This window comes from Parus major, chromosome Z (genome assembly GCF_001522545.3).
Source record: "Parus major isolate Abel chromosome Z, Parus_major1.1, whole genome shotgun sequence".
Lineage (NCBI taxonomy): Eukaryota > Metazoa > Chordata > Aves > Passeriformes > Paridae > Parus > Parus major.
The window spans coordinates 36,964,989-36,987,863 of record NC_031799.1 but is presented as its reverse complement, the minus strand read 5'-3'; the positions used below and the strand labels follow the sequence as shown (position 1 = coordinate 36,987,863).

The following is a 22,875-nucleotide window of genomic DNA, read 5'->3' as shown; positions in this document are numbered from 1 at the left end:
TCTGCCTCTTTTCACAGGCACCAGATGCCGGGACAAGAGGACAGATCCTCAAGCTGCGGTAGGGGAGCCTCAGTTTGTACATCAGAAGTAATTTCTTCACAGAAAGGGTGATCAGACGTGGCAACGGCCTGCCCAGGGAGCTGCTGGGGTCACCACGAACGGACGTTTCAGGAAAGACTGGACGCAACACTCAGCACCATAGTCTACGTGACACGTCGATGTCGGCCCACGCACGCTTTCCGAGCCCACTCCGAGTAGCACCCTCCTCACCTCCGGGCTCGGCCCTGTCCCGCCCCGCCCGGCCGGGCGCGGAGGGCGGGCCTGCGCTGCCGGAAGACCCGCGCGGATCGGGCGCGTCGGGGGAACAGCGCCGCTTCCGTCGCGCCACAATGGCGAGCCTTGGGCGGCGGGTGGGCCGGCGGTAGCGGTATCGGGCGGTGAGTGCCCTTCTCTCGGCGGCCGGCGGCAGGGTGAGGCCTTTCCCGGCAGCGGGCGGTCTCCACCGGCGTCCTGTCCCCCTCGCAAGTCGCTTTGCCTCCCTCTTCCCCTCCCTCCCTCCCTTCGTGGCCCTGCCGCGCCCCTGTGCTCGCGGGCTGTGTCCGGCTGAGGCGGCAGGTTTGGGTTATGCTGCGCCACAGTCCCTCCACCGGCGTCGGGGGTCAACAGGAGGGGGCTGGGGACCTTGGTTAGCCTGTGGGAAGACGAGGAGGAGCGAGCCAGGAACTGCGGCGTGAGGGCAGGGGAGCCCTGGCCCACGTAGTGTGTTTTCGGCGCCGGTATCCTAACATCTGCGCCTGGGTTCCGCTGGCAGCTTGGCCGGCGCTGCCTGATGCTGCTGGCCCCGCAGGCAACTGTGTCCTGCTTATCTGCGACGTCGATGCCCCAGGGCAGCCCCCTGCCCACGCCAGGCTCGCACCTCCTATCGTGCTTGGGAGCCGGAGGTGAATGTAAACTTCGACTTTTCTGCTTCCTTCCAGGGCAGGGAGGTGTCGTCATCCGGCCTGGCGGCAGGGTGTGGGCGTTCCTTTTGGGGATAACTCTAAAAAAAGCTGCGTTTAGGTCACTCTGAAATTCGGGTTTGACAGCGTTTCTTACTTAAAATAGGAAATAAGTGCACTATGTGCGTTTGAAACTTTTCTTTCCTCTCCTAGCTGGAGCAGCTGCATTACCAGAGATGTACATAACTGGGTAAGAATTCTGGTCTTTAGGACAAGAATTCTTTTTGTTTTGTTGCTCGTGTGGGACCAAAAAACTGTCTTCATTTTAAGAGGGACATAAACAGGAAAAGCCTCAGGCCTATAAAATGCAGACACTGAGATGCTTAAGAGTGCCTTTGTAGCCTGCAGAATTAGAAAAAAAAGAAAATAAGTAAAATAATAGGTACCCTACTCCCATATTAATGGCAATGGAAGGGCATTTTGTGGTGTTTAGGTGTGTGAAAATGCTCTTTACATATCTTTACAGCTTTATCTGCATCATTAAGCACCTACACATATTTTGAAGGAGAAAATCTTTTTTGTTTAGTTGTATGTGTCTGTTTCTAAATCGTAAAATATTCAGTGTCCATCAGACCACTGCCACTTAACATTTTTTACACAGTGGCTTCCTGTAGTTCCCCTTTCACAGTACACATGGCTTGTTGGCATCATTGGACTTAGAGCTCTTTGGAAGTGTTTTGCAGTAAGAACATGGAGGTAACCAAAGAAAGAGAGGTGGGTATGCAAGCATTTCAGTGGTCCAGATGTTTTAGACAATGCTAAAATAATGTGAAATAGAAGTGCTTAATACTGAGCAATGTGAGACCTCACAGTGGTGGTCTGGCTAAAAAGTGCAGAGTGCTCATTGTTACTAAGTCATTATATCATGCTTGCCTGATAGCTAGATTGCAACTTAGCTTCTGCTTCTCTGTGTCCTCTGATCATGATTTTCATTCTTAACAAGGTGAACAAAGTGTCTGCTTTGTCTGTGGACAAAGAAGAATATTCTGATACATGGAATGACCTCAGGGCCATCCTCGTTTATGCCTTCTTCAAACATTCTTTCAAAGCTTCCCTGCTGAGACTGATGTAGACACTTAAAATTTTCTATCTGTCCTAAAGCTATCTAGACTTTAGTGCCTGGAAAAGCCACAGGCCGTCTCTGCATTTTATGAACCGCTAATAGGTGTTAAGACATACTAAGTGAATAGACCTGAGTTTTGGACTGCCTTTTCTTGCCTTTTCTGCCAAGGCTTTGATTGTTGAGATTTTCACAGCCGTTAATACTTAGTGTTCATTCCGTGATTGACTTTAACATACAGCTTTTAACTTTTTGATTTCTAGGTAGGAATCACTAAATTGAACAGCAATAACCATGGGAGATGCTGCAAAACCTTGCTTTACCAAACAAAATAAGGAACAGGAAATTTTGCATCAAGAAGAATTAAAGGACAGTCCCTTACAGAAAGACTACCAAGTCATGGGTGAACATGGAAGTGGCTATAGCAATAAAATAGATACCAGCCTGCAAAAGAAAAAGGGAACTCCAGGTCATTATGGAAGCAGTCCCAGGCGAGGGCCACGAAGTGTTTTGAGTAGCCCAAATTCCCTTAAAAACACAACTTACAGTCAAGGGTCAAAGTTAAATGATATCCAAAGAGACCAAACGAAGAAATGGGTATCTGATGACCACCGTGGTACTTCTGACAGCTGGAGAGAGTACCGTTCTGCTGCCTGGATTCCTGGGCATGGCAGGACAAGAAAGGACTCTTTTCATGAAGGGGAAGGTGCTGGAAACAGAAATGTAAGACGACAACTTCAGGAAGATTTATTGAGCAAAGATGTGCCAGACATGCAGAGAGGAAGTTCTGGTAATCACATGTTCCTTTGTTCTAACATAGCTATCCAGTAAAGTAGCCTCCTACATGTGTTACTGAAAAGTAAAATTTCAAGATTAACTGTTAAAGCAAAGAAGTGGTTTTGTTCTCTCACGTATTGCAAACTATTGACTGCACTATATGTGTAGCATGTCTGACAGATTGTTACAGCAAATAATGCAGAACTTGTTTTATAGATTCTGTTGTCTTTGTAGTTTAGCCTGTGAGTGGTAGGAGTAAGTAGATTGCATCATCTGTGTAGTGTCCCTGTTCGTTGTTTTCCATGTACAGTTTGATGGAATCTGTCAAGGCTGGTAAGAGATCGTTCAATTAAGCTGATAACAGGATAAGATTTTTGGAGCTACTAATGAGGTCTTTAATGATGTGCCTTAATGAAGATTGAAAGCAACACCATGTCAAATATTGTGAGAGCTCAGTACAGTTATAACACAAATCTAGTTCTTCATATTTAACTTCTCTGTGGGAAATTGGTACTAATAATCAGAGTACAAACCCAAAGCATTGAAATGTTAGGAAGGACAGCCTAAAGGAGGGTGGACTAATCAATACCATTGTATTTTCATTGAATGCAAGTAAAGCTGAAAAAGGAGGCTTCAAAGAATATAGAGAATATAACTTGTGTCTGGTGCTGCTAACATGGAATGCCAGTAGACAAGAAATTGGTCTAATTTTATTCAAGAGGGGGAGCCAAAGACAGTAGTGGTCAGACCTTCTGCTGAGAAGAAAAGCTATTGCTGGTTGATACCAGGAAGTCCAGGAGTTAAATGTCCTTTCCCTTGATACTAGCTGTCACTAAAAAGATAAACTGTGAACAGGTGCCCAGTATCTCTCATTGTTAGAAGTAAGCTGCACACAGCTCAACCTCACATGAGGAGAGAGTAGAGTGTTTTCACAAGTTTTTTTCTTCAGTTTACTGGATGATTATAATGAACTTTTTTCTGTGAAACTTCAGGAACTCACTGAAATAGATTTTTGGAACCACTGGCAATCATACTTGAGAAGTTAAGGGAAGTGAGCTGCTGGTTACAGGACAGGGCAAGTATCTCTTGAAAGAGGAATTAAAATAATTGGTGTGCAGCTTAAATCTTGAGAGTCAATTTTAGAACAAGTAATATACTGTAAATATTTGAAAGGTAGCAAAGATAAGAAGTAGGAAGTAAGCATTTGTTAAGGAAAACATATGCCAAGCCCTAATTTATTTATTTAAAATAATCATCAGTCCCCTGTGAACCTGGGAAAGGCAGTTGGTAGATACTGCTTGTACTAGTACTGTACTACTTTAGATACTCTTATGTGACAGTTCTGTAAGTAAACTAGTAGAAAAGTATCTGGATTAAATTAATGTAAGAGACTTGAAGAGCTAATTAGGTAACTACTCAGAAGCTGTTGAAGACTGTCAGTTAAAGAAAGTAGTAAGCAAACATCTAGTGAGTGAGGATTCTATTCCATTCAATGTTGTACTACTCTAATGATGAATGAAGAGAGCAGACATATTGTGTGCTCTGAAAATTGAATATGCTGTGGAGCTAGTAGGAATGGAATGCAGAAAAGCAGGAAGGTCAATTAAAATAACTTTGCACAATTGGAGAAATGACCTACATATAGGAAGTAGTACAAAGTATGTGTAAATGCCATTGTTTAAGTAGGAATATCAACTGTGCAGATAAAGGAGAAAAAGTAACTATAAAGTAATATTTTTTTCACAGGAGGATCTGAAATGAGAGTGAATCAGAAGATGATAATGAGTAGTCATTATCATGGGGTTGTGAGGCATGAAAAAAAGACTCACAGTCTGAGGTACCCCTTTTCCTGAGTCTTCTGTAAACTCAGTAGAAGTACTCTGTCCAGTTTTTAGCCCCCCACTTCTATGAATAAAATGGAAGCTGTGCAAAGAAAAGCAAGAAGGTTGTCAAGACACATAGGAAACGGAAGCTATTCAAGCTGTGAACAATGCCCAATCTTTCTGCAAAATGACAAGGGTAGGGAGGCATAGTAATAATCTTCCTCTGCCTAGGAAGGCTGTAAAAAGCTGATGTAGTGAACGATACTGTTTCTTTTCAGTAGATGGGACACAAAGGAATGGGCCTAAAATTGAGAAAGAAAGGTTCAGATGAGGAGTAAGGGCAAGTTTGTAGAGGTAAAAGCTAGGGAAGTTCTGGAGAGGCTGTCTGGACAGCTCATGAAAAAAGGTACTTGAAGGCCTTTAAGAACAAGTTAACTGAGCATTGCTCAGATTTGACAGAGTTCGTTTCATCCTGCTACGAAGCACAGGCATGGCATAGGTCACCTCTTAAGGTCCCTTCAGAAGTTCTGTGTCAAGTAGCAAAATTACTAAAAATGCTTCTTCTAGCATTGAATTGAAATCTTTTGTGTGGTTATCCTTTTCATTACTGTCATGTCTTTTTTTACCAAATCTGTGACATTGTTTTTTAGTACTTTATTTAGTAATTAACCTGTAATTAGATTGTTACTGTTGTACCACTAAATATTAGAAGTATTTATTTAATTTATAATTTTTTTTAAAGTTACTTGTTGGCTACAGAAATACTTGGTAAGTAGGTAGTTGTCACAGGCTTTTTTTGTGAAAACAGTAATACACCTCCAGGCTCACTACACTAATTAGTTAAAAATGTAGTCAAACAGACATGGCACATCTTTGGAATTTGAGAAGAAGTGTTGGTGCAAATATGGAGGATGTGTGGAAGGTTCAGAAGTTCAGATTTCTGTTTCTGCTCCCTGGAGATTCCTTTGGAGTACTGGTCCTACAACGTATTAGGCCTAAGTTCTCTTTATTGCCGCTAAAACTTTTTCTGCTGCTGAAAGAAAGAAATTTTATTACCTTTTTTGTCCTGGTACTGTTTACACCACTAACACATGCTGCTTAGTGAGCTGAATCAAATAACTGGTTACAAATACACAACTCTGTTGTTTCTCTTTGCCAAGTATTAGAGACAAAAATTGTGGTCACAAGAAATAAATTTTGTAAATCTATTTGGAAGAGCAGGTTTTTTTTGCCTTTCTTAATTTTTACAAATTAAATCCTCATGCTATGATAAAAGTTTGGGAGTATAAGGAAGTTGCATAAACTTTCTTAGAAGAAGGGAACTTCCAGGCATTGGGACATCCTGTATAGCTGCACAAGTAAAGGGCAAGGTGTGAAAATCTGACGTGTCTATTTATTCCTGAGATGATTTTTACAGACTTTGGGCCAATAGTAGCTTCTGCTTCAAAATTATGATAAAATTTGCTTAAAAGTAGAGGTGGTATTTGCATTAATTTGTTCTAGAGGTTGTGCTGTAAACGCAACAAGCTTTTTAAGCACTATTATTATGACAGTTTTATAGTTTTATTAAACAATGTGCACATACTTAGCAAGTCCATTCTTTAGTCTCTGTAGCCAGCAGTGGTGCTTACTTTTTTCCATTTGTTTATTTAATATTGTGAAGGTAGTACTGATCCATATACTGGTTTAACTGGAAGGCAAACGACATTATCACTGGTAATAATCCCTTGTTAATAAATTGTCATATGTAATCACAACAGTGCCATATCAGAGTGCTGCTAGGTCTTATAAATCATTTAGATTGGCCTACTACTACTTTCTAATTCTGCCATACTTGTAGTCTAGTTTATTTGTCTATCAAAGCCTAACTAGGCATCCTGAAATATTTGGCTATATTCTGTCTTTTCACTATAATGACATACAGGTATATCTATTGCATTTAGTTCTATTTTTTTGCCAGTTTTAACCAAGGTATCTAAATAAGGTCATTTTCTTCAGTAAGACAAATTAATTGATTTATTTGTAGTTTGGGACAAAGGCACTAAAGGTTGTGTTACTAATATACACTTAGTATTATCAGACTTGCACAGAACAAATTGTGAAACTATACCAGGTAGGTGAATTGTGCCTTCTTTGACTCTCATATAAGTAGAATGTTAATTAAAGAAAATTTTTTTTTAATGCTGTGTGGCACTGCAGTGATTTGACCTGTTTGCTCTCATAACTCTTTATAAGAAATGAAGAAGCTTAGAAAACTAAGAAGACCAAGAAGAACTAGAAAAGATGAGTATGATCATGATGAAGTGGAAGGTCCAGTCATAGATGAATCTGTGCTGTCAGCAAAAGAACTTCTGGGGCTGCAGCAAGCTGAAGAACGATTGAAGCGAGACTACATTTATAGACTGAAGAAGGTGCCACTGTCTTTACTTGTATAGATAGACTTCTCCTATTTTTTGTGCATATAAATACATTGTAGAGGGTACACTTTGAGAAATATCTCTGATTGTAGCTAGAAAGTTTAGTTACGGAATTTAATTAACAATATTGCTGTTAATGGATTGTAAAAACAAGAGGGTTTATGTTTTGGGGTTTTTTGCTACAACAGTGATAACAGTGTAAGCTCAAAAAATGTCTTCTCCTTTAGTTCATGGAATTACATTGGATATTAATTAAAATGCTGGAGTGGTTGTTTGCTCAATTAATAGGGCATTGGGTATTTTCTCCTGTATAAGATACACTGTTGGGTGTGATTGACATGGTATCATTTCTCTGACGTTTTATTTGATGTGCAGAGTTTTTGATGGCAAATATGGAGGGAAGGAAGCTAATGTGAGTGGGTGTAGATTTCAGAGTTAGTCCTTTGAACTTAGCAAGGGTATTGAATGAAGCGAAATTAATACCTTTATAGTTACAGGGGTTTTTTTATTATCTTTATTTTAGCAACCTCGAAGCTGTCCATCAGCAAAATACACCTGTAAATTGTGTGATGTTTTGATTGAATCAGTGGCTTTTGCTCATAAGCATATTAAAGAAAAAAGACACAAGAAAAGCTTAAAGGTGAGTTAAGCACAATTGTATGTAGTGATATTGATGAGAACAGTAAGACTGGGATCTGGACTTTGCCATGAGGAGTAGGAAAAAGCAAATACAGTTGGTATGGTAGAATTAGCAATTATAACCTATATGTCAGAATTAATATTTCAGTTCAAAAATACTGTAAAAATTAAGCACTTGTGGAGTACTACAGACTGGTTTATATGTAAAGCAAATTTGTTTTGAGCATAAGCATCGAAATAACTTACTGCGTAACATCACTTTTACCTTTTTCTTAAAATGTCTTCTACTTTCTCTGCTTGAAGTGGACAAAAATACGACTTCTGCAGATTTTCTGGTTCTTCCTCTTCAGCTCCTACCTTTTCACACTTCATAGGTGATGAGAGAATTGTTGATTTTTTTTTAACATGCCAAATACATGCATATATATCTCTGAACATTACTGAAGCCTCCTGGAGTATCAGATTCTTTATTGCTTCAAATTGTCTACATTACTTGGAAAATTTGTGGTGGTGGTATTAGTTGGGATGAGTTGTTGGCATTCATTTTAACGTGTTAAGCAACGCAAGAAACTCATTCAAACATCTGTCTTGTTATCTTGAAAGGAAAAGCAAGAAGAAAAACTGCTGGCTGCTCTTCCTCCTCCAATGCCTTCCCAAATACAAGCTATTGGTGTTGCTATTGAAAATGTTGTGCGTGAATTTGGCTTACATAATGAAGATCTAGAAGAAAGGCTTAACATTAAAACAATGATGGAAAACTTGCTGCGTCAAAAATTGCCAGGTATTATTTGCAATTTAAGTGTTAGATATGCCAACTTATTAAAAACAAGATAATAACAAAAACGAGAAAAAAAATCAACCAAAAAAATTCACCAACAGCTTATGAGTTAAAAACGTTTGCTCTCTAAATTCTAAAACAGGATGTTAAGTTACTAGTCTGTTGAACAACTTGATGAGGCAATATAAACCTGTATCAGAATTAAGTTACAATGGTATTCATGACCCAAATGGGCCTGTAGTAAAAAGTGAAGATGAAAAGGATGTGGGGAGGATTTGACCTTCATGATAAGCCTTTACCAACAGCAGCATGGAAGGCAGAATTTAGTAACATTTCCAGGCTGTTGAAGACCCTTCTTTTCCTGTTCTTATCAAAACTAGGTTTATTGTTAAGATCTATTTAGAATGCTGTAAGTAGCTACGGACTTAAAGTCAGGCATAGTATAAATGAAATACAATTCTTTTTGTTGCAGAGTGTTCGTTAAGATTGTATGGCTCCTCCTATAGCAGATTCGGTTTCAAAACTTCAGACATAAACATAGATACCCAGTTTCCTGCTAATGTAAGTAAGGCCATTTTATGAAGTATTTGTTTGTTGTTTTTAATGTTTGCATTTTCATGTAGATTTAATGTATATTGTTTAATTTATATTTTAAATATTTATATTTAATTTATATTTTAAATATATTTTATAGTGTGGCACTAACACTTTTCCAAAAGCCTATTGGGTAAAACAGAGCTGGTCTGGTCTTAAAATAACAATCCTTTCTTAACAGAACTGTAGTCATCAGGCAGTGTAATACACCTTCATGTTTTATTGAAACTTCTTCTGAAAGCACTTTTAACATCTGTACTCTAGCAGTCCTATGAGACACGTGATTATTGATATTCTCTAACAGCTGGAATAAATGACACTTCTGTGATCTTGGTACTGATCCTGGTTTTGTATTGATGTATATTCACATATACACGTTTTGACTGCTAGGTTATATTTGAGCCATGAAATGATATTATGTTATTTATACATGGAGTAATTTAAGGTCTTTATTTGTCATGTTTTTCTGCATCTTTGTGCTTGAACATTGAAAAGGAGTTAAGGACTTGATTCCATACTTAAACTTATGCCTGTGGTAGTTGATTTGGCAGTCCTATTTTTAGAATTTAACACTTCCTTTAGGAAGCAAAGAGTGATCTAAGTTCATAAAGTGCATATAACTTCAAAAAGCTGTAATTACAGTCTTTAACATGACGTAAGTCCACTGTGTCAGAACTCAGTCATATTTAAGCACACTGAAACAGTAATTCTCGTGGTGGGGGTTTTCTTACCATAATCAAGTCTTTGATAGAGGTAAAAATAACTATAGTAACAATTACTCCAGGATTATTCTTTTTCCTTCAAAGCAAGCAGAGCTCTTGTTCCTTTTGATACAATGTAATAATAGTGAAGTACACATAGAGGTGGTTTTAAATTTGAGTTGTTGAAAATCACCTTCTTGACAGGTGGTTGATACAAAAACAGCTTTATTCCTTTTTTTGACAGATGACTCAACCAGATGTTCTCTTACTTGTACAAGAAAGTCTCCAGAACAGTGGTAAGAAAAAATTGCTGCCTTCTCAATTTCATTAAACTATTACTGCTTAGTATTGTTGAATTTCACCTCTGCTGAACAAGTACAGAATGTGCAACTCTTTTTTTTAGAAAGATATGAGACTGAATAATACTGCAGAAAATAATACCTTAGCAGAACTACTTACTTTTGGTTTGGCAGTCTGTGCTATGACAGCTGAAGTTCTCTTTTTTTTTGATGATGTGAGGAATTCCTAGGGGGAGGCTATCCTGGTTTAGGGCAAATTTGAGAGAAAACCTCCAAATGGAGTCCCACCAGAAAGCAAATTTAAGCAGCCCCTCCCCCAACTGGTTCAGGAAAAGATTTCCCTGGAGAAAAGTGGAAAAAACTGTTTATTTAACAAGCAAAGTATGTACAAGCATAAAAAAATGAGTAATATTGAGCAATAAAACCTCCCACTGTTCAAAGAGATAGCAAATCCAAGAATTTCATGGGTATAGCTCAGTTCACTCAGTCTCTTATCAGTCCCTCTGGCACTGGAAAGTGCTGAGACCCATGCCCCAGTGGGCCACAGGCATGAGCTCTCAGGGGCTTGGCTGTTTTTTTCTGTCCAGAGCAGGTTTGAACAGATCCAAGAAAAAAGGGAAAATAAAAAAGACCATGGTCCAGGAAACTTCTCTGCCTCAGCTTGCTAAAAACAAACTAAAAGCAAAGGAGAGCTCAGTCCCACTGTCTGTCCATGCTGCAGACAGCACAGTCCAGGATGCAGGGGAGTGAGTGCCATTTCTGGACACAAACTGTGCAGTTCTTCTTTCCCCACTTTGCTCTCAGAGCCAGTCTTAAAGGTGCAAAACTTAATATGTAACATAAACAAAGCAGCTGGGGATAGAAGCATCATAAAGTCACCCCAGGACAGAGGCTTTCTTTTACATTATAAGTGAAGATGTCATTGCACATGAGGTAGACTCTGCTGCCCTCCCCAGCCTACTCTATTAGCCATTAGCCACAGAAAGCAGCCTAAGTTCTTTAACATGTAACAGAAACCCAGTAATTTACTTTTACATTGAGGTTTCTTTTACTGTAATTACCTGCATGTGTCTCAGTGCAGGTGATGGCCATGTACAGATGACTGCATAGAGACACATAGGGCTTTTTTCAGATAATGAATTTAACTGCACATTAATACAGGGAAGTAAAGTTTAAGATTCTTTTAAAAATGCACTTACTCAAACCAATTCAAGCGTATGCAGACAAGAAAAAAAATGAAAATATTGTATGGGGGGAAGGAAAATTCTATTGTTTTTAAATGTAGATTGCAAAAAGTAGCTTCACTGCTTTCTTGCCTTGCTTTTGAGCCCACAGTTCAAGAACCAGACCGTATGGTTCAAAACACATATATTTACTGACCTGGATTTTTTCAGTGGCACCTCTGCCATTGTTGTATGTACATTTTATTGTCTGGACCATTACTGTCTTTGAGAATGGGGTTATTTTTAAGTTAGATAAGAGGAAGAAGACCCAGATCTCATAAGAAGTTGGGATCACTATTGTATCACAACAGCAAGTAATATTTGCATTAATGGGTGCAAAGTATTCCCCATAAGTTATAAGATGCAGAGATAGAGTATTAGGTGTTTGTGGTATCCCAGTGGCAAAAGTAAGATAATTTTTAGTGAAATCAGGTGTCCAGTTGGCTGAGTAACATCACAAAAATCTTGTCATTTCAGAATTTTTGAATTACGTATCTAAAATTATTTGATAGTTTTCTCCCCTCCTAGCACAGTGAAACCATGAGGTATCAAAAAATAAGTCCAGTTTGGATCAATCAGCACCACTAGGAGAGAGGACTAGGGTGTCTGACAGCTGAATCATATTGGGGAAATTACATAAAGATAAGAAGAAAAAAAATAGAAAAATCACAGCAAAGGACATTACATCATGTAGGCAGCCTGTTCTATATTTACATAAAAGATTGTCAGATAACCAGGAAAATTTTTTTTCTCTATTGTAGTGATGTAACACTATGTTTTTTTATTTTTCACACTAATATTGTTCCATAGGTGGTTTAGGTCTCTCTGCATGCCTGAATTACTGAAGCTCTTAACCAAAATATACTTGCTTAATTATACCTACTATGTATATGAATTTTGAAAAGTTCTGTTTTTTCTCGGTATTTTCCTAACAGTGCTTGTTGTATAGACCATATTCTTCCCATTATATGTGAAACACTTAAATCACTCGTACTTTATTTTTCCTCAATATTAGTCATTGTATTAGAAACTGAAATACTACCTGTGCTCTTCTAGTTGCATCCAGTTCAATGTATTTTTTGTCTACACCATGCTTAATGTGGCTTCTTCTTTTTCTTTTTTCTACTTAGACTCTTTTATGGAAGTTGATGCAGATTTCCATGCTAGAATACCAGTGGTGGTGTGCAGAGAAAAGCAAAGGTCTCGGTTGTCACTTTGTGTGTTCTAATAGTATATAGCAATGTAAATTATATTTCCACCTGATAAATGACGTTTCTGTACTAAATTATTACAGTTCCATGGATCTTGAAACACAAACTAACACTCATGGGCAAGTCATTCCTAGCCTAGAATAAGAGGGTAAGGGTTGTTCTGTCCTCAGCTGTGTATTTCCCAATCCCTTCAACCATTACGGCTTCCAGCATGTACCCTTACCCTTCCATTTGGGATTATTGCTTAAGCAGAAACTTTCCTTTCTTATAGGTAGCATAAACACCATATTAAATGATAGATTTCTGTAAGGATAAGAGCAGTTTGCTTAGCTTCACTAGTATACTGAGAAAAAGTTAAAAATATTTTATTTTGCCCATTTGATGAATGTCAATTAAGATTCATGAAACATTCTATAAAACACCTACTGATAAAAATATTACCAGTTATTTGCTGCTACCTTGATTTTTCAGTGTTTAAAAATATTTTATGTTGTGTGAAAACAGCATAGAAAATGTTTGATGGTGGGTGTGGGAAGACATTTTTGTTTCATGAAGGAAATTAGTAATCTAACTTTTTAATTCAGTAAATTGATATTAGAAAAAAAACTTGAATTGTATCTTAAAACGCTTGTACAGAAAATTACAATGCATATATTCTCGAACTAACCATAAATCAAATAAGTATTGCATGCTGCTTTTCATGCAGAGATGCTGTCTTTGAGAGGCTGTCAAGTCTTTCCTTACAGCCTTCTGCTACACTGTTCTGTGAGGTGTTATCTAACCTATGGGTGTTCTTACAGAACCTTCAAAATCTCTCATTTCTTTTTGCATTTTAGTGGCCTTATTTGTAAAGTGAGTGCAGGGAATGAGAATGCTTGTCTGACAACAAACCATTTGGCTACACTTGGAAAGCTGGAACCTGCCATCGTACCTTTAGTGATTGCCTTCAGGTACTGGGCAAAGGTGAGTCATTTGTATTCCCTCATCTGTGAATAAATATTGAATGACCTTTGATATTATGCCTGTAGCTATAGTACAGAGAATGACTGTTGAAACAGACCTTGGAAAATGAGTTGAAATAAGGCATAAGGTTTTATAAATTGTAAATATTATAAATCATGTAATTATCATTGTTGTGTGATAATGTTCCACTAAATCTCAAAAGTGGAATTTGTAGCTTCATTCAGTGGCATGCAGACTGTAAGTATCCTGCTCTGTTACCAAACTAGTTAGAGGAACATATATGAAATGGAATTGCTAGTTTCTCATAAACTTAATCCATCATGAAAAAAAAAGAATAAGCTGTTTGCCTCTATTGTAGGTGAAAACAACCTTGTGAATTAACATAACTTGCTGAAAAATTTGTGTGTCTGCAATTAAAATATTATTTAAAAAATTAAAAACTTTTGACTTGTACTGTTTCTATGCAAAAGGAGCTATCATTTTTTGAAAATGTGCTGTATGATGTCTGTTTTGCCAGTCTGGGTTCTATGGCTCTTACACTTGAAAATATTATGGTAATATGGTAGTAACTGCAGTAAATATGCAGGCCTTGAGAACAAACTACATCTTGTAAGAGCTTGAAGATACCTGAGTTCCTGTAATATTCAATGTGACTGACTTTGAAACAGTAATTACAAGAATACTTTTCATAGTATCACCTGAAGATTTCATGACTGCACAATTTGTTTTTACAGTTATGCTGTGTTGATCGTCCTGAAGAAGGAGGCTTATCACCTTACGTGTTTGCTTTAATGGTTATATTCTTTCTACAACAGAGGAAAGAGCCTTTTCTGCCTGTCTATTTGGGATCATGGGTATGTGTATTAATACACTGAAGAGTATAAATGAGAGGACCAGTTGCGTGTGCTGGTATATAATCTGTCAGCTTTATGCTACTCAGAGCAAGCCATAAGCAAGCCATTTCTGCAGGAACTAAGAATGTGAATTTGTGTGTGAATTCCTAGCTCTAAGGTTGCATTTCACGATCCTAGTCATTGAAGTAGTGCTCTGTTGCCCCTTCTGTGAATAACGAGAGCTGGGTGTTGAACAACGCATTTTGCAGCAATTTACTTCCTCATTTTTTTCAGCCTTTCCTCCAGACTGTTGAGAACTCAATCCACATAGCTACATCCCAAAACAGCGTCTTGGAATTTGCCATCTAATTCTCCAAAACATAAACCATGGCTGGGGTGCACACTGGTGTGATACTGACTGAAGGGATCACATTAGGAGTTTAAAGCATGTATTTCTTTGGTTTAGAAACTGAAATGCATCTTGATATCAGTTGTATTATGGATGCCAATCCAGAATCCAGTTCTCCAGGACATCAATTATGTATCACATTCATGGCACCCATTTTTGTACTTACAGTCTCTTGTTATGTTTAGCTCACATGTTCCAGTTCCTGTAACTGATTACACGAATCATGCAGTTAACAATTTTCTCTACTACGTTCCTGACTCATTCAAAAGCATATGCACCTTCTGAATCGGATGAGAAAAATATCCTATTGTATATGCCCACATAATTAAAAGATACATATTCATGCTTATCTAGTGTGTGAAGAAAAATTTGCATGACACAGAATTACAGAATTTTCTGGGCAGTCAGTTTGAGTCACTCACACAAGTTCTTCCTCATATTCATAGCTTCCTGCATCAGTTTCTGCCCATTGCCTCTTGTCTTATTGTTTGGCATCATTTGGCTCCATCCCCTTGACACCCTCCCTTCACTTAGTCAGACATTGATGAGGTCCTCTCTCCGTTGCCTCTTCTCAAGGCTGAAAAAGCCCAGCTCCCTCAGCCTTTCCTCATAAGTGAGGTGCTCCAGTCCTTTAATTATCTTTGTAGACCTTTGCTGGACCCACTTCAGGAGCTCCACGTCTCTCTTGTTCTGAGGAGCCCAGAGCTGGACACAGCACTCCAGCTGTGCCTCACGTGGGCTGAGTAGAAGGACAGGATCAGCCCCCTCACCCTGCTGGCAGTGCTCTTCCTAATGCACCCCAGGCCACCATTGGCCTTCTTGGCCACCAGGTCACACTGCTGGCTCATGGACAGCTTGTTGTCCACCAGGAGCCCCAGGTCCTTCTCCTCAGAGCTGCTTCCCAGCAGATCTGCCCCAGCCTGAGCTGGTGCCTGGGGTTATTCCCCGGTGTAATGCAGGACCCTGCTTTTGCATTTATTGAATTTCAGAATTTAATCAAGGTAATTTCTGCCCATCTCTCCGTCCTGTCAAGGCTCTTCACTCTGGGGTATTGGCCCCTGCTCCCAGCTTTGTGCTGTCAGTGACGTGCTGAGGAGGCATCTTCTCTTTGTCTCAGTCACTGCTGAACATATTAAACAACACTGGGCCCAGTATTGACCTTTGGGACCACTGGTGACAGGCCCATGTTTAGACCCTGTGCTACTGATTACAGACCTCTGGGATCTGCCATTAATCCAGTTTTCATTCCACCTCACTGTCCATATTTCCTGAATGTGGATATTAGCACACCCTTCCAAGAGCACTGAGCTCTTGAGAGTTTTTTTGTAGAGAGGTATGGGGAGGAGAGAGAAAAACATTGTGGCACATTCTAGACATGGAACACCAGTTTTTAAACTTTGTTCTACTATGATGTGGGAACTAATAGTTCACATAATGTAGCTTTGTTTCTGTTTTCATTTCTTCTAGATTGGAGGATTCTCATTAAACAAATTAGCTAATTTTCATCTGAGAGAAGTCAAGAATGATGCTGTGATTTGGGAGTACAACCCTACTGATGACTCTGATGTGCCACAGGAAACTTCCCCTAGAAGGGGCAAGGTCTGAACTTTTAAATTTCTGTAGTAGTCTAGCAGATATTACTGTTCTCAAAATAGAGCAACCTTCTAATTCAATTTTGTGTTTATGTTTCAAAACCATGAGCTGAACTAAGAGGTTGCACGACTGCTTGCTTCAAGGTCTGTTGTGCTTAGCTCTTGGTGCTAAGGAGCTGGCAGGAAAATAGATACGATTTTAAACTCTTTGATAAGACCGTGAATTTTAATTCTTTGGGGAGAATATAGTTTACAGAAGCAGTTTTATCTTGGAATTAGATTAAGCATATGAAAAACATTTCATCTTTTGTTATGTTTAAATTGTTTAAATAAATTACTTTTATTATAACAACTTTGTAAGAAACAGTATCACTATGTGATTGCATGTTCTGAGAGTTAATAATTCAGCCTGGACTTTGCTGAAAAATAGGCTGTATAGTCCATTCTGTCCTGTGAGATGAGATGCATGTTTTTCTATGAAATATACAAATTACAGCATAAAGACGTAAAGAAGCAACTGTTATCAATCACTGATGCTACTCTTTGCCATTGCTGCATGCTGTCATTATGAAGTTTCATACTGTATCTTCCAGCTTTTTAATTGTAGTTTTTATTGCAATTGAAGGAGTCAATTACCAATGATAAATTCTGCCACACTAGATTACAGATGTAATAATAAAAGAACTGTGACAGTTAAATGCCTCTGATTAAATATTATTTAAGGTTTTCTTTTGTAATTGACAGGTTCCCTTAGTATTTGATTTAGGTCAGCAGTGTTCAGCACCCATTGGTCAGCTCTGGCTTGAACTGCTTCGTTTCTATGCTTTGGAGTTCAGTATGGCTGATTTGGTTATTAGCATACGACTCAAGGAACCAGTGTCTCGTGAATTAAAGGACTGGCCTAAAAAGCGCATTGCTGTGGAAGGTATATAAATATCTCTCAACAAACTTCAAAGAATTGTAAATTAAATTTTTATATGGTGCTGACTTGGCTGTTGATATAGTGTGTTACAACTTAGAAATTTTTAATATTGGACTGGTTATATAGTAGAATATAGTAGAATATTTTTTCCAAAAAAAATCAATTTAATATTTCTATTGGGTATTATTTTAAACATTATCAGAAATAATTAAGGGAACTTAAAAATTGTCTTCAGCACAATTTGTAGATCTTGTGTCCTTACACAGTGTTTAACAGTTACTAGCAACTCAGACTCTGTAAGCATGTAAGTGTATTCTTCTTTAAAGAAGTTAACTCTTTCACTGCTGGCTCACTTCTTCTTTCTACTAGACCCATATTCAGTCAAAAGGAATGTGGCAAGAACTCTGAACAGCCAGCTAGTGTATGAATATATTCTTCACTGTCTGAGAGCAACTTATAAGTATTTTGCCTTGCCTCACAAAAAAAGTGCAAAATGGAGCAAAGTACCCTCTTCAAATGCAAGTGAGAAGAAGTCCCAAATGGCGGACCATGGAAAAGATGCTATAAAGCATGAAGATTCTGATTTGCAAAACTTTGATGGTACAACAAACACAGTCATAGTAGGAGATTACTTAACAGTGAATACATGTATGCCCAAGGAACATAAAATTGGTCCTTCAAAACTGTGTGATGGCTCAGAAAGTTTCACAGAAGAAGAATTGGCTGATGATGTAAGTCATCTGGGAATTACCCATGAAGACTCAGACTGTGTAATTGAGGAAATTATTTCTGGAGATAACGAGGATTTTAAACCTAGTTGTGAAGAGACAGAGAGTGAGAATGAAGATGAAGAAGAGGAGGAAGAACATGAGCAACAAAAAAGGCAGTGGAATGATATTTTGGCTGCTGAGCAGACAATTGATGAAGACAGTGACAGTGGAGAACTCCCTGTTATGGTGAATGAGCACGATGTAGAGACATGTGATACTTCAGACTTAGAAGGTTTTCAACATGCTGCACTTACAGAGAGTGATGAATTTGGCTTGGAGTGCAGTGGTATAACAGATGACAAAATTGACATTGATGAGGATAGTAGTACTGAAGGTACTGATGAACTGGATGAATCCCCACAAAAATTCCTGTGTTCACCACAGGGTCAGATATCCCAAATGATTAACTCAGATGATGAAGAGGAAGAGGAGGAAGCACCAGGTCTTCTAAATCAGAGAGAATGCAGTGTTACCATTAGAGCTGGAGGTGAAGTAGATAACACCTATACTGGATCTGGAGATGATGATGCACTGTCAGAGGAAGAAGATGATTTTTCCATCCCCAGTAAATATGAAAACAAACGTTTTGATGAAAATGTAGATGGGCCTCTGAGGATCAATTTGAGTCAAGAATGTCTTACTGAGAAGGGAAGCCATTCTGAAGAGACCACAGTAGTAGAACAATGCTTAGAATCTGAACTTTTTTATGAATTCAATAAACAAGCATTTACGAAGGGCAAGGTAAGCAAGCTGTATCAGAACATAAACATTCTGCTTATGTTCTGTTAGAAGTTATATGAAAGTGTTGCTCAAATTCATTGAAGCACTACAGTTTTTAAAACCAATCTTGCTTTTGTTCATGCAGTCTCCTACAGTAGTATGTAGCTTGTGCAAACGGGAAGGTCATTTAAAGAATGATTGTCCAGAAGACTTCAAGAAAATTGAGCTTGACCCACTGCCTCCACTGCCACCCAAGTTTTCGGTTATTCTAGATCAAGTTTGTGTCCAGTGTTACCGTAAGTTTTTTTCCTTTGAATATTGTTGTAGTGTGGAAAAAGAATCAGGGAAAAAAAAACAAAAAAAAACCAAATCCACAGACTAATGGTGTTAAAAGGTGCCAGTTTGTTTGCTTTCACATTGTCTTCAACTCTTAGATACAATTCTACAATTGGCTAAATGGTAATGGCTGCAGTAGCATTGTTGAGTAGTTTGTATCTAAAGAACTAGAAAGTGTTTAGATTTGTCTTCCAATTGGCTGGTTGATTACTCGTACAGGAAAATGCATTTTCTGAGAGCCTGATTTTGGGTGGAGTTTTTGATTGATGCTTTTATATTTGTCTGATTTGAATTATGTTCCTTAACTTGTAGTTTTCATAAAAAAAACCTTCAGTGTTCTAGAAAAAAGTGTCAAAATATCATTTTGTAACACTTCTCCACTTTTGTTCTTTTCAGAGTGACCCAACTTTCCTCCTTTCTCTCTCGCCATTTCTGACCAGACAAAATGCATTATTTGTCTAATTAATGTTTTTCTTTGAACAGGTATTTCTCTTCTACTTCATCCTTGCTTTCTTTCCTTCACATGTGAATTTTCTCTTTTTCTCTTTCCCTTTCCCTGCCCCACTGCAAACCCCTACTTTCACCTGAATCCTTGCTCTTTGCTCTTCCTAAAGGACAGTTGCCTAAATTGTTGCCTTTTTTCCTTCTTTTTTTTTAAAGATGATTTTGCTCCAAATATAGTAGAGGATCAAGCTCGGGAACATATAAGACAAAGCTTGGAAGTCTTCATTAGGCAGGATTTCCCAGGTAATTAGGCCATTCTAACTTTATACTTTTGATTGTTCACAGTTGAAGTTTTCCAAGAAAACATCATTTCAGTGTAATAAACACTTTCGTTTTGAATATTCAACCCATATTGTTGCTAAGCATTGAAATACTTCATTACATTAATTTTTGTTCTAAGTCTTTTAAGGCTTTTTTTGTATCTAGGATTTTTTTATTTATTCCTGTTATAGCACGTATTAGTAGGAAGGAATAATGGCAAGTTAAGGAAGGAACAATCAAAGCAGAAGTGGAATCATTTCACATTTGTTATTTTAACTTTATTTATTAATCAGTCTTATTTTTGTAACTGCTCTTACAAACAACAAGTTTTTTTGTAGTACTTCCTACTGAAAATTACTGGGCTTGTAATATTTTAAAATACAGGCACAACGTCTGGCCTACTCATAGACCCTAGGCATTTGGGGGTTTTTAACTTTGTTTCTGGAGTTCTTACCAGTAACACCTGGACTTTAGTTCATGTTCTTTTAAAATTAAAAAAATATTTTTTTGGCTGAAGCCAGGTATATCCCCTACCCTGGGAATCTCTGTACAAAGCATTTTTCAATCAGATGTCAGCCTGAACCTACATTCTGATAATTTAATTACTGGAAATTCTGACTTGTTTCTGGATTTGTTGGACTGCTTGAATGAATCAGTTATAGTAGAGATTCTTTTCTCATAAGCAGAGTTGATCACAAAGTATTCATATTCCACAGAAATACAGTAATGTTTTCATGCCTGTATTAGAAGACATGCAGTGGCTTGCAGCTACATACAATTTGAGGTTCTGTGTTATATGTAATTTGATATTTTTTGTTGATATATGGCTATAATACAATACATGTCTTACAGGAACCAAGCTGGATTTGTTTGGCTCCTCAAAAAATGGCTTTGGCTTCAAACAAAGTGATCTTGATATCTGTATGACAATAGATGGTCGGGCAACTGCTGAGGTAGGTTGAGAAGATTTTGATTTTATGGTTAAATAAATGCAAAATTGTCTTATATTGTGTATCTAGTGTAACAGACTCATTATTTTATAAAAGCTTTTAATATTGTAAGAAAATACTAAGGTGCCATTAAGACAGATTATTTTGGGGGATGTTTGCTGTTGCCCTAGACATGAGTCTAACAATAAAGTAGCCAGTTTTCTCCTGAATTCTGCATTTCTACCCTCACTTGTGCGGATAAGTAAAATTCTTTATTTCATAAACAACTGGGAATGGGAAACAATGGAAGAGCACATCAGTCTCCTTTCATGCCTAATATCAGCTTTTAAAAGGTTTCCATTATTACATTATCAACTGTTGATTCTACATGTGCTATTTTGAAACAATTTCTTGTATTCACATAATTCTGTATAACATGAAACATTTGATTCTACAGCTTTAAGCTCAATGGCATATGATAAAATGTCTGCCTAAAATACTTGCCGCAGAAACATCTTTCAGCTTTTTTTCTTAATGTCTTAGGGACTTGATTGCATCAGAATCATTGAAGATTTAGCAAAAGTTCTCAAGAAACAGTCAGGTAACTTTCTGGAAAATTAAAATAAGTGATTCTGGTTTTATTACTTAATTTGCTGTAGTGACAGTGTTCTGGGGTGCTGTAGATGAAAATCATTAAGATACAACTAACATAAAAGAGCTTATGTTAGTAAGAGTGAGGTTGAATATTGTGAACAACTGGATTTTTTTGTTGTTTGTATATGTAGGTGTTCAAGGTTATAATGCTATTGGACCACATCTGATCTGGACAGATAGTATATTTGTAACTTACATGCATAAGAAAAATGATTTAAGACTTGAGGCTTCAGTTTAATAATTATGTACTTGTATTTTCAGTGCATAGGAAGTTGATAGTAAAAGATATTCTGATACAAGTCTGCAGTGGGAATCCTGTTTTTTCTACAATAAATCATAGAAGAATTTTGTAGTGCTCATTTTGGTGTATCTCAAATGAGTTGGAATGAACTACCATTTATCTCTTAAGCTTATTTCTCAATAAAGAAATTCTATACTCTTATTTAGACTGCTCTATATTTTTGAGGGGGCTAAATGTACATTTATAGAAATTATATTTAGCAGATTGATCATGTTTGACAAATTTCTAAAATCAATGTTAAAATGTAACTGAAATACAAATTTGGTGTCAACTAAGATTTTATTTTGTGGCCTTTTGGCTACAGTTGGAATTTACTTGATACTGTGTAGGACTGTATTGTAGCTATTCAGTAATATGACATTTCATCCTAGGTTTAAGAAATGTCTTGCCTATAACAACTGCTAAAGTCCCAATTGTCAAATTTTTCCATGTCAGAAGTGGTCTTGAAGTAGACATCAGTTTATATAATACTCTGGTAAGGTTATCTCCTTTTTTATTTTATGTTGTGTAACAAAAACTGAGGATCTGTTTCATGAGACATGTTCCAGTATTATATTTTAAAGAAACCTTTTTGGTTTTGTTTGTTTGACTATGAGTGGCATCAGTTGCACAGTTGTGACTTGAGAGTTATCACTTTCCTAGGAAAATCTACTAGTTCTACAGTAATAGTAAGAAACAGTGGTCTACGTATTGTATGTCTTTCTTAAATGAGAGACAATATAAAGTAACTTCAGCTTTTATAGACTCATGGCTCTTGCCTAGCCTTAAGACCTGAAATTGTGATTTTGAACCCAGTTTACCTGAACTCTAACATACTAGAATGTAAAAAAAACCAAAAAAACCCAAAACCAATCCAATGTGTTCTTGGCCAAACATTTTAAAAACAGGTTTCATTTATTTCAATCTCTAAATTTCAAAACCCTCTTCCTTGAAACATCAAAGGAAAGTTAAGTCTTAGAAACAATTTTTAAACTTTCTGAAGGTTTTTTATGAGCTCAAGGGGAGTCTTGAGGAATATACCTCAACCACTAAATGTGAAAGTTTTCTCCTTGAAGTTATGCATCCTTATGTGTCTGTTGGTAGCTCTTACAGATCTGGACTGAAATCTCTGGGTTTAAGAAGTTACCTTCTACCAAACATTTTGAAACTGTAGTAGGGGAT

General features: G+C 37.6%; 1 protein-coding gene across 6 annotated transcripts in view; it reads left to right on the top strand.

Moving 5' to 3' along the window:
* Nucleotides 1-316: 316 nt before the first annotated feature.
* Nucleotides 317-22,875, top strand: part of TUT7 (terminal uridylyl transferase 7) — a 33,676-nt gene continuing 11,117 nt past the window's right edge. For 2 of the 6 annotated variants that reach the window (XM_015653127.3, XM_033511362.1), the window contains exons 1-18: nucleotides 317-437; nucleotides 2,322-2,848; nucleotides 6,894-7,069; nucleotides 7,599-7,715; nucleotides 8,318-8,495; nucleotides 8,965-9,053; nucleotides 10,032-10,083; nucleotides 12,440-12,509; nucleotides 13,357-13,483; nucleotides 14,218-14,337; nucleotides 16,193-16,324; nucleotides 17,062-17,242; nucleotides 17,609-18,750; nucleotides 18,875-19,025; nucleotides 19,726-19,812; nucleotides 20,683-20,783; nucleotides 21,303-21,360; nucleotides 22,086-22,189. In XM_015653127.3, coding sequence (XP_015508613.1) covers nucleotides 2,353-2,848; nucleotides 6,894-7,069; nucleotides 7,599-7,715; nucleotides 8,318-8,495; nucleotides 8,965-9,053; nucleotides 10,032-10,083; nucleotides 12,440-12,509; nucleotides 13,357-13,483; nucleotides 14,218-14,337; nucleotides 16,193-16,324; nucleotides 17,062-17,242; nucleotides 17,609-18,750; nucleotides 18,875-19,025; nucleotides 19,726-19,812; nucleotides 20,683-20,783; nucleotides 21,303-21,360; nucleotides 22,086-22,189 — 3,381 coding nt within the window. In that variant the 5' untranslated portion in view covers nucleotides 317-437; nucleotides 2,322-2,352. Of the gene's footprint in view, nucleotides 438-554; nucleotides 942-1,151; nucleotides 1,189-1,374; nucleotides 1,713-2,321; nucleotides 2,849-6,893; nucleotides 7,070-7,598; nucleotides 7,716-8,317; nucleotides 8,496-8,964; nucleotides 9,054-10,031; nucleotides 10,084-12,439; nucleotides 12,510-13,356; nucleotides 13,484-14,217; nucleotides 14,338-16,192; nucleotides 16,325-17,061; nucleotides 17,243-17,608; nucleotides 18,751-18,874; nucleotides 19,026-19,725; nucleotides 19,813-20,682; nucleotides 20,784-21,302; nucleotides 21,361-22,085; nucleotides 22,190-22,875 lie in introns of those variants that run through there. The other 4 variants (XM_015653129.3, XM_015653128.2, XM_033511361.1 and 1 more) reach the window with 4 other exon arrangements.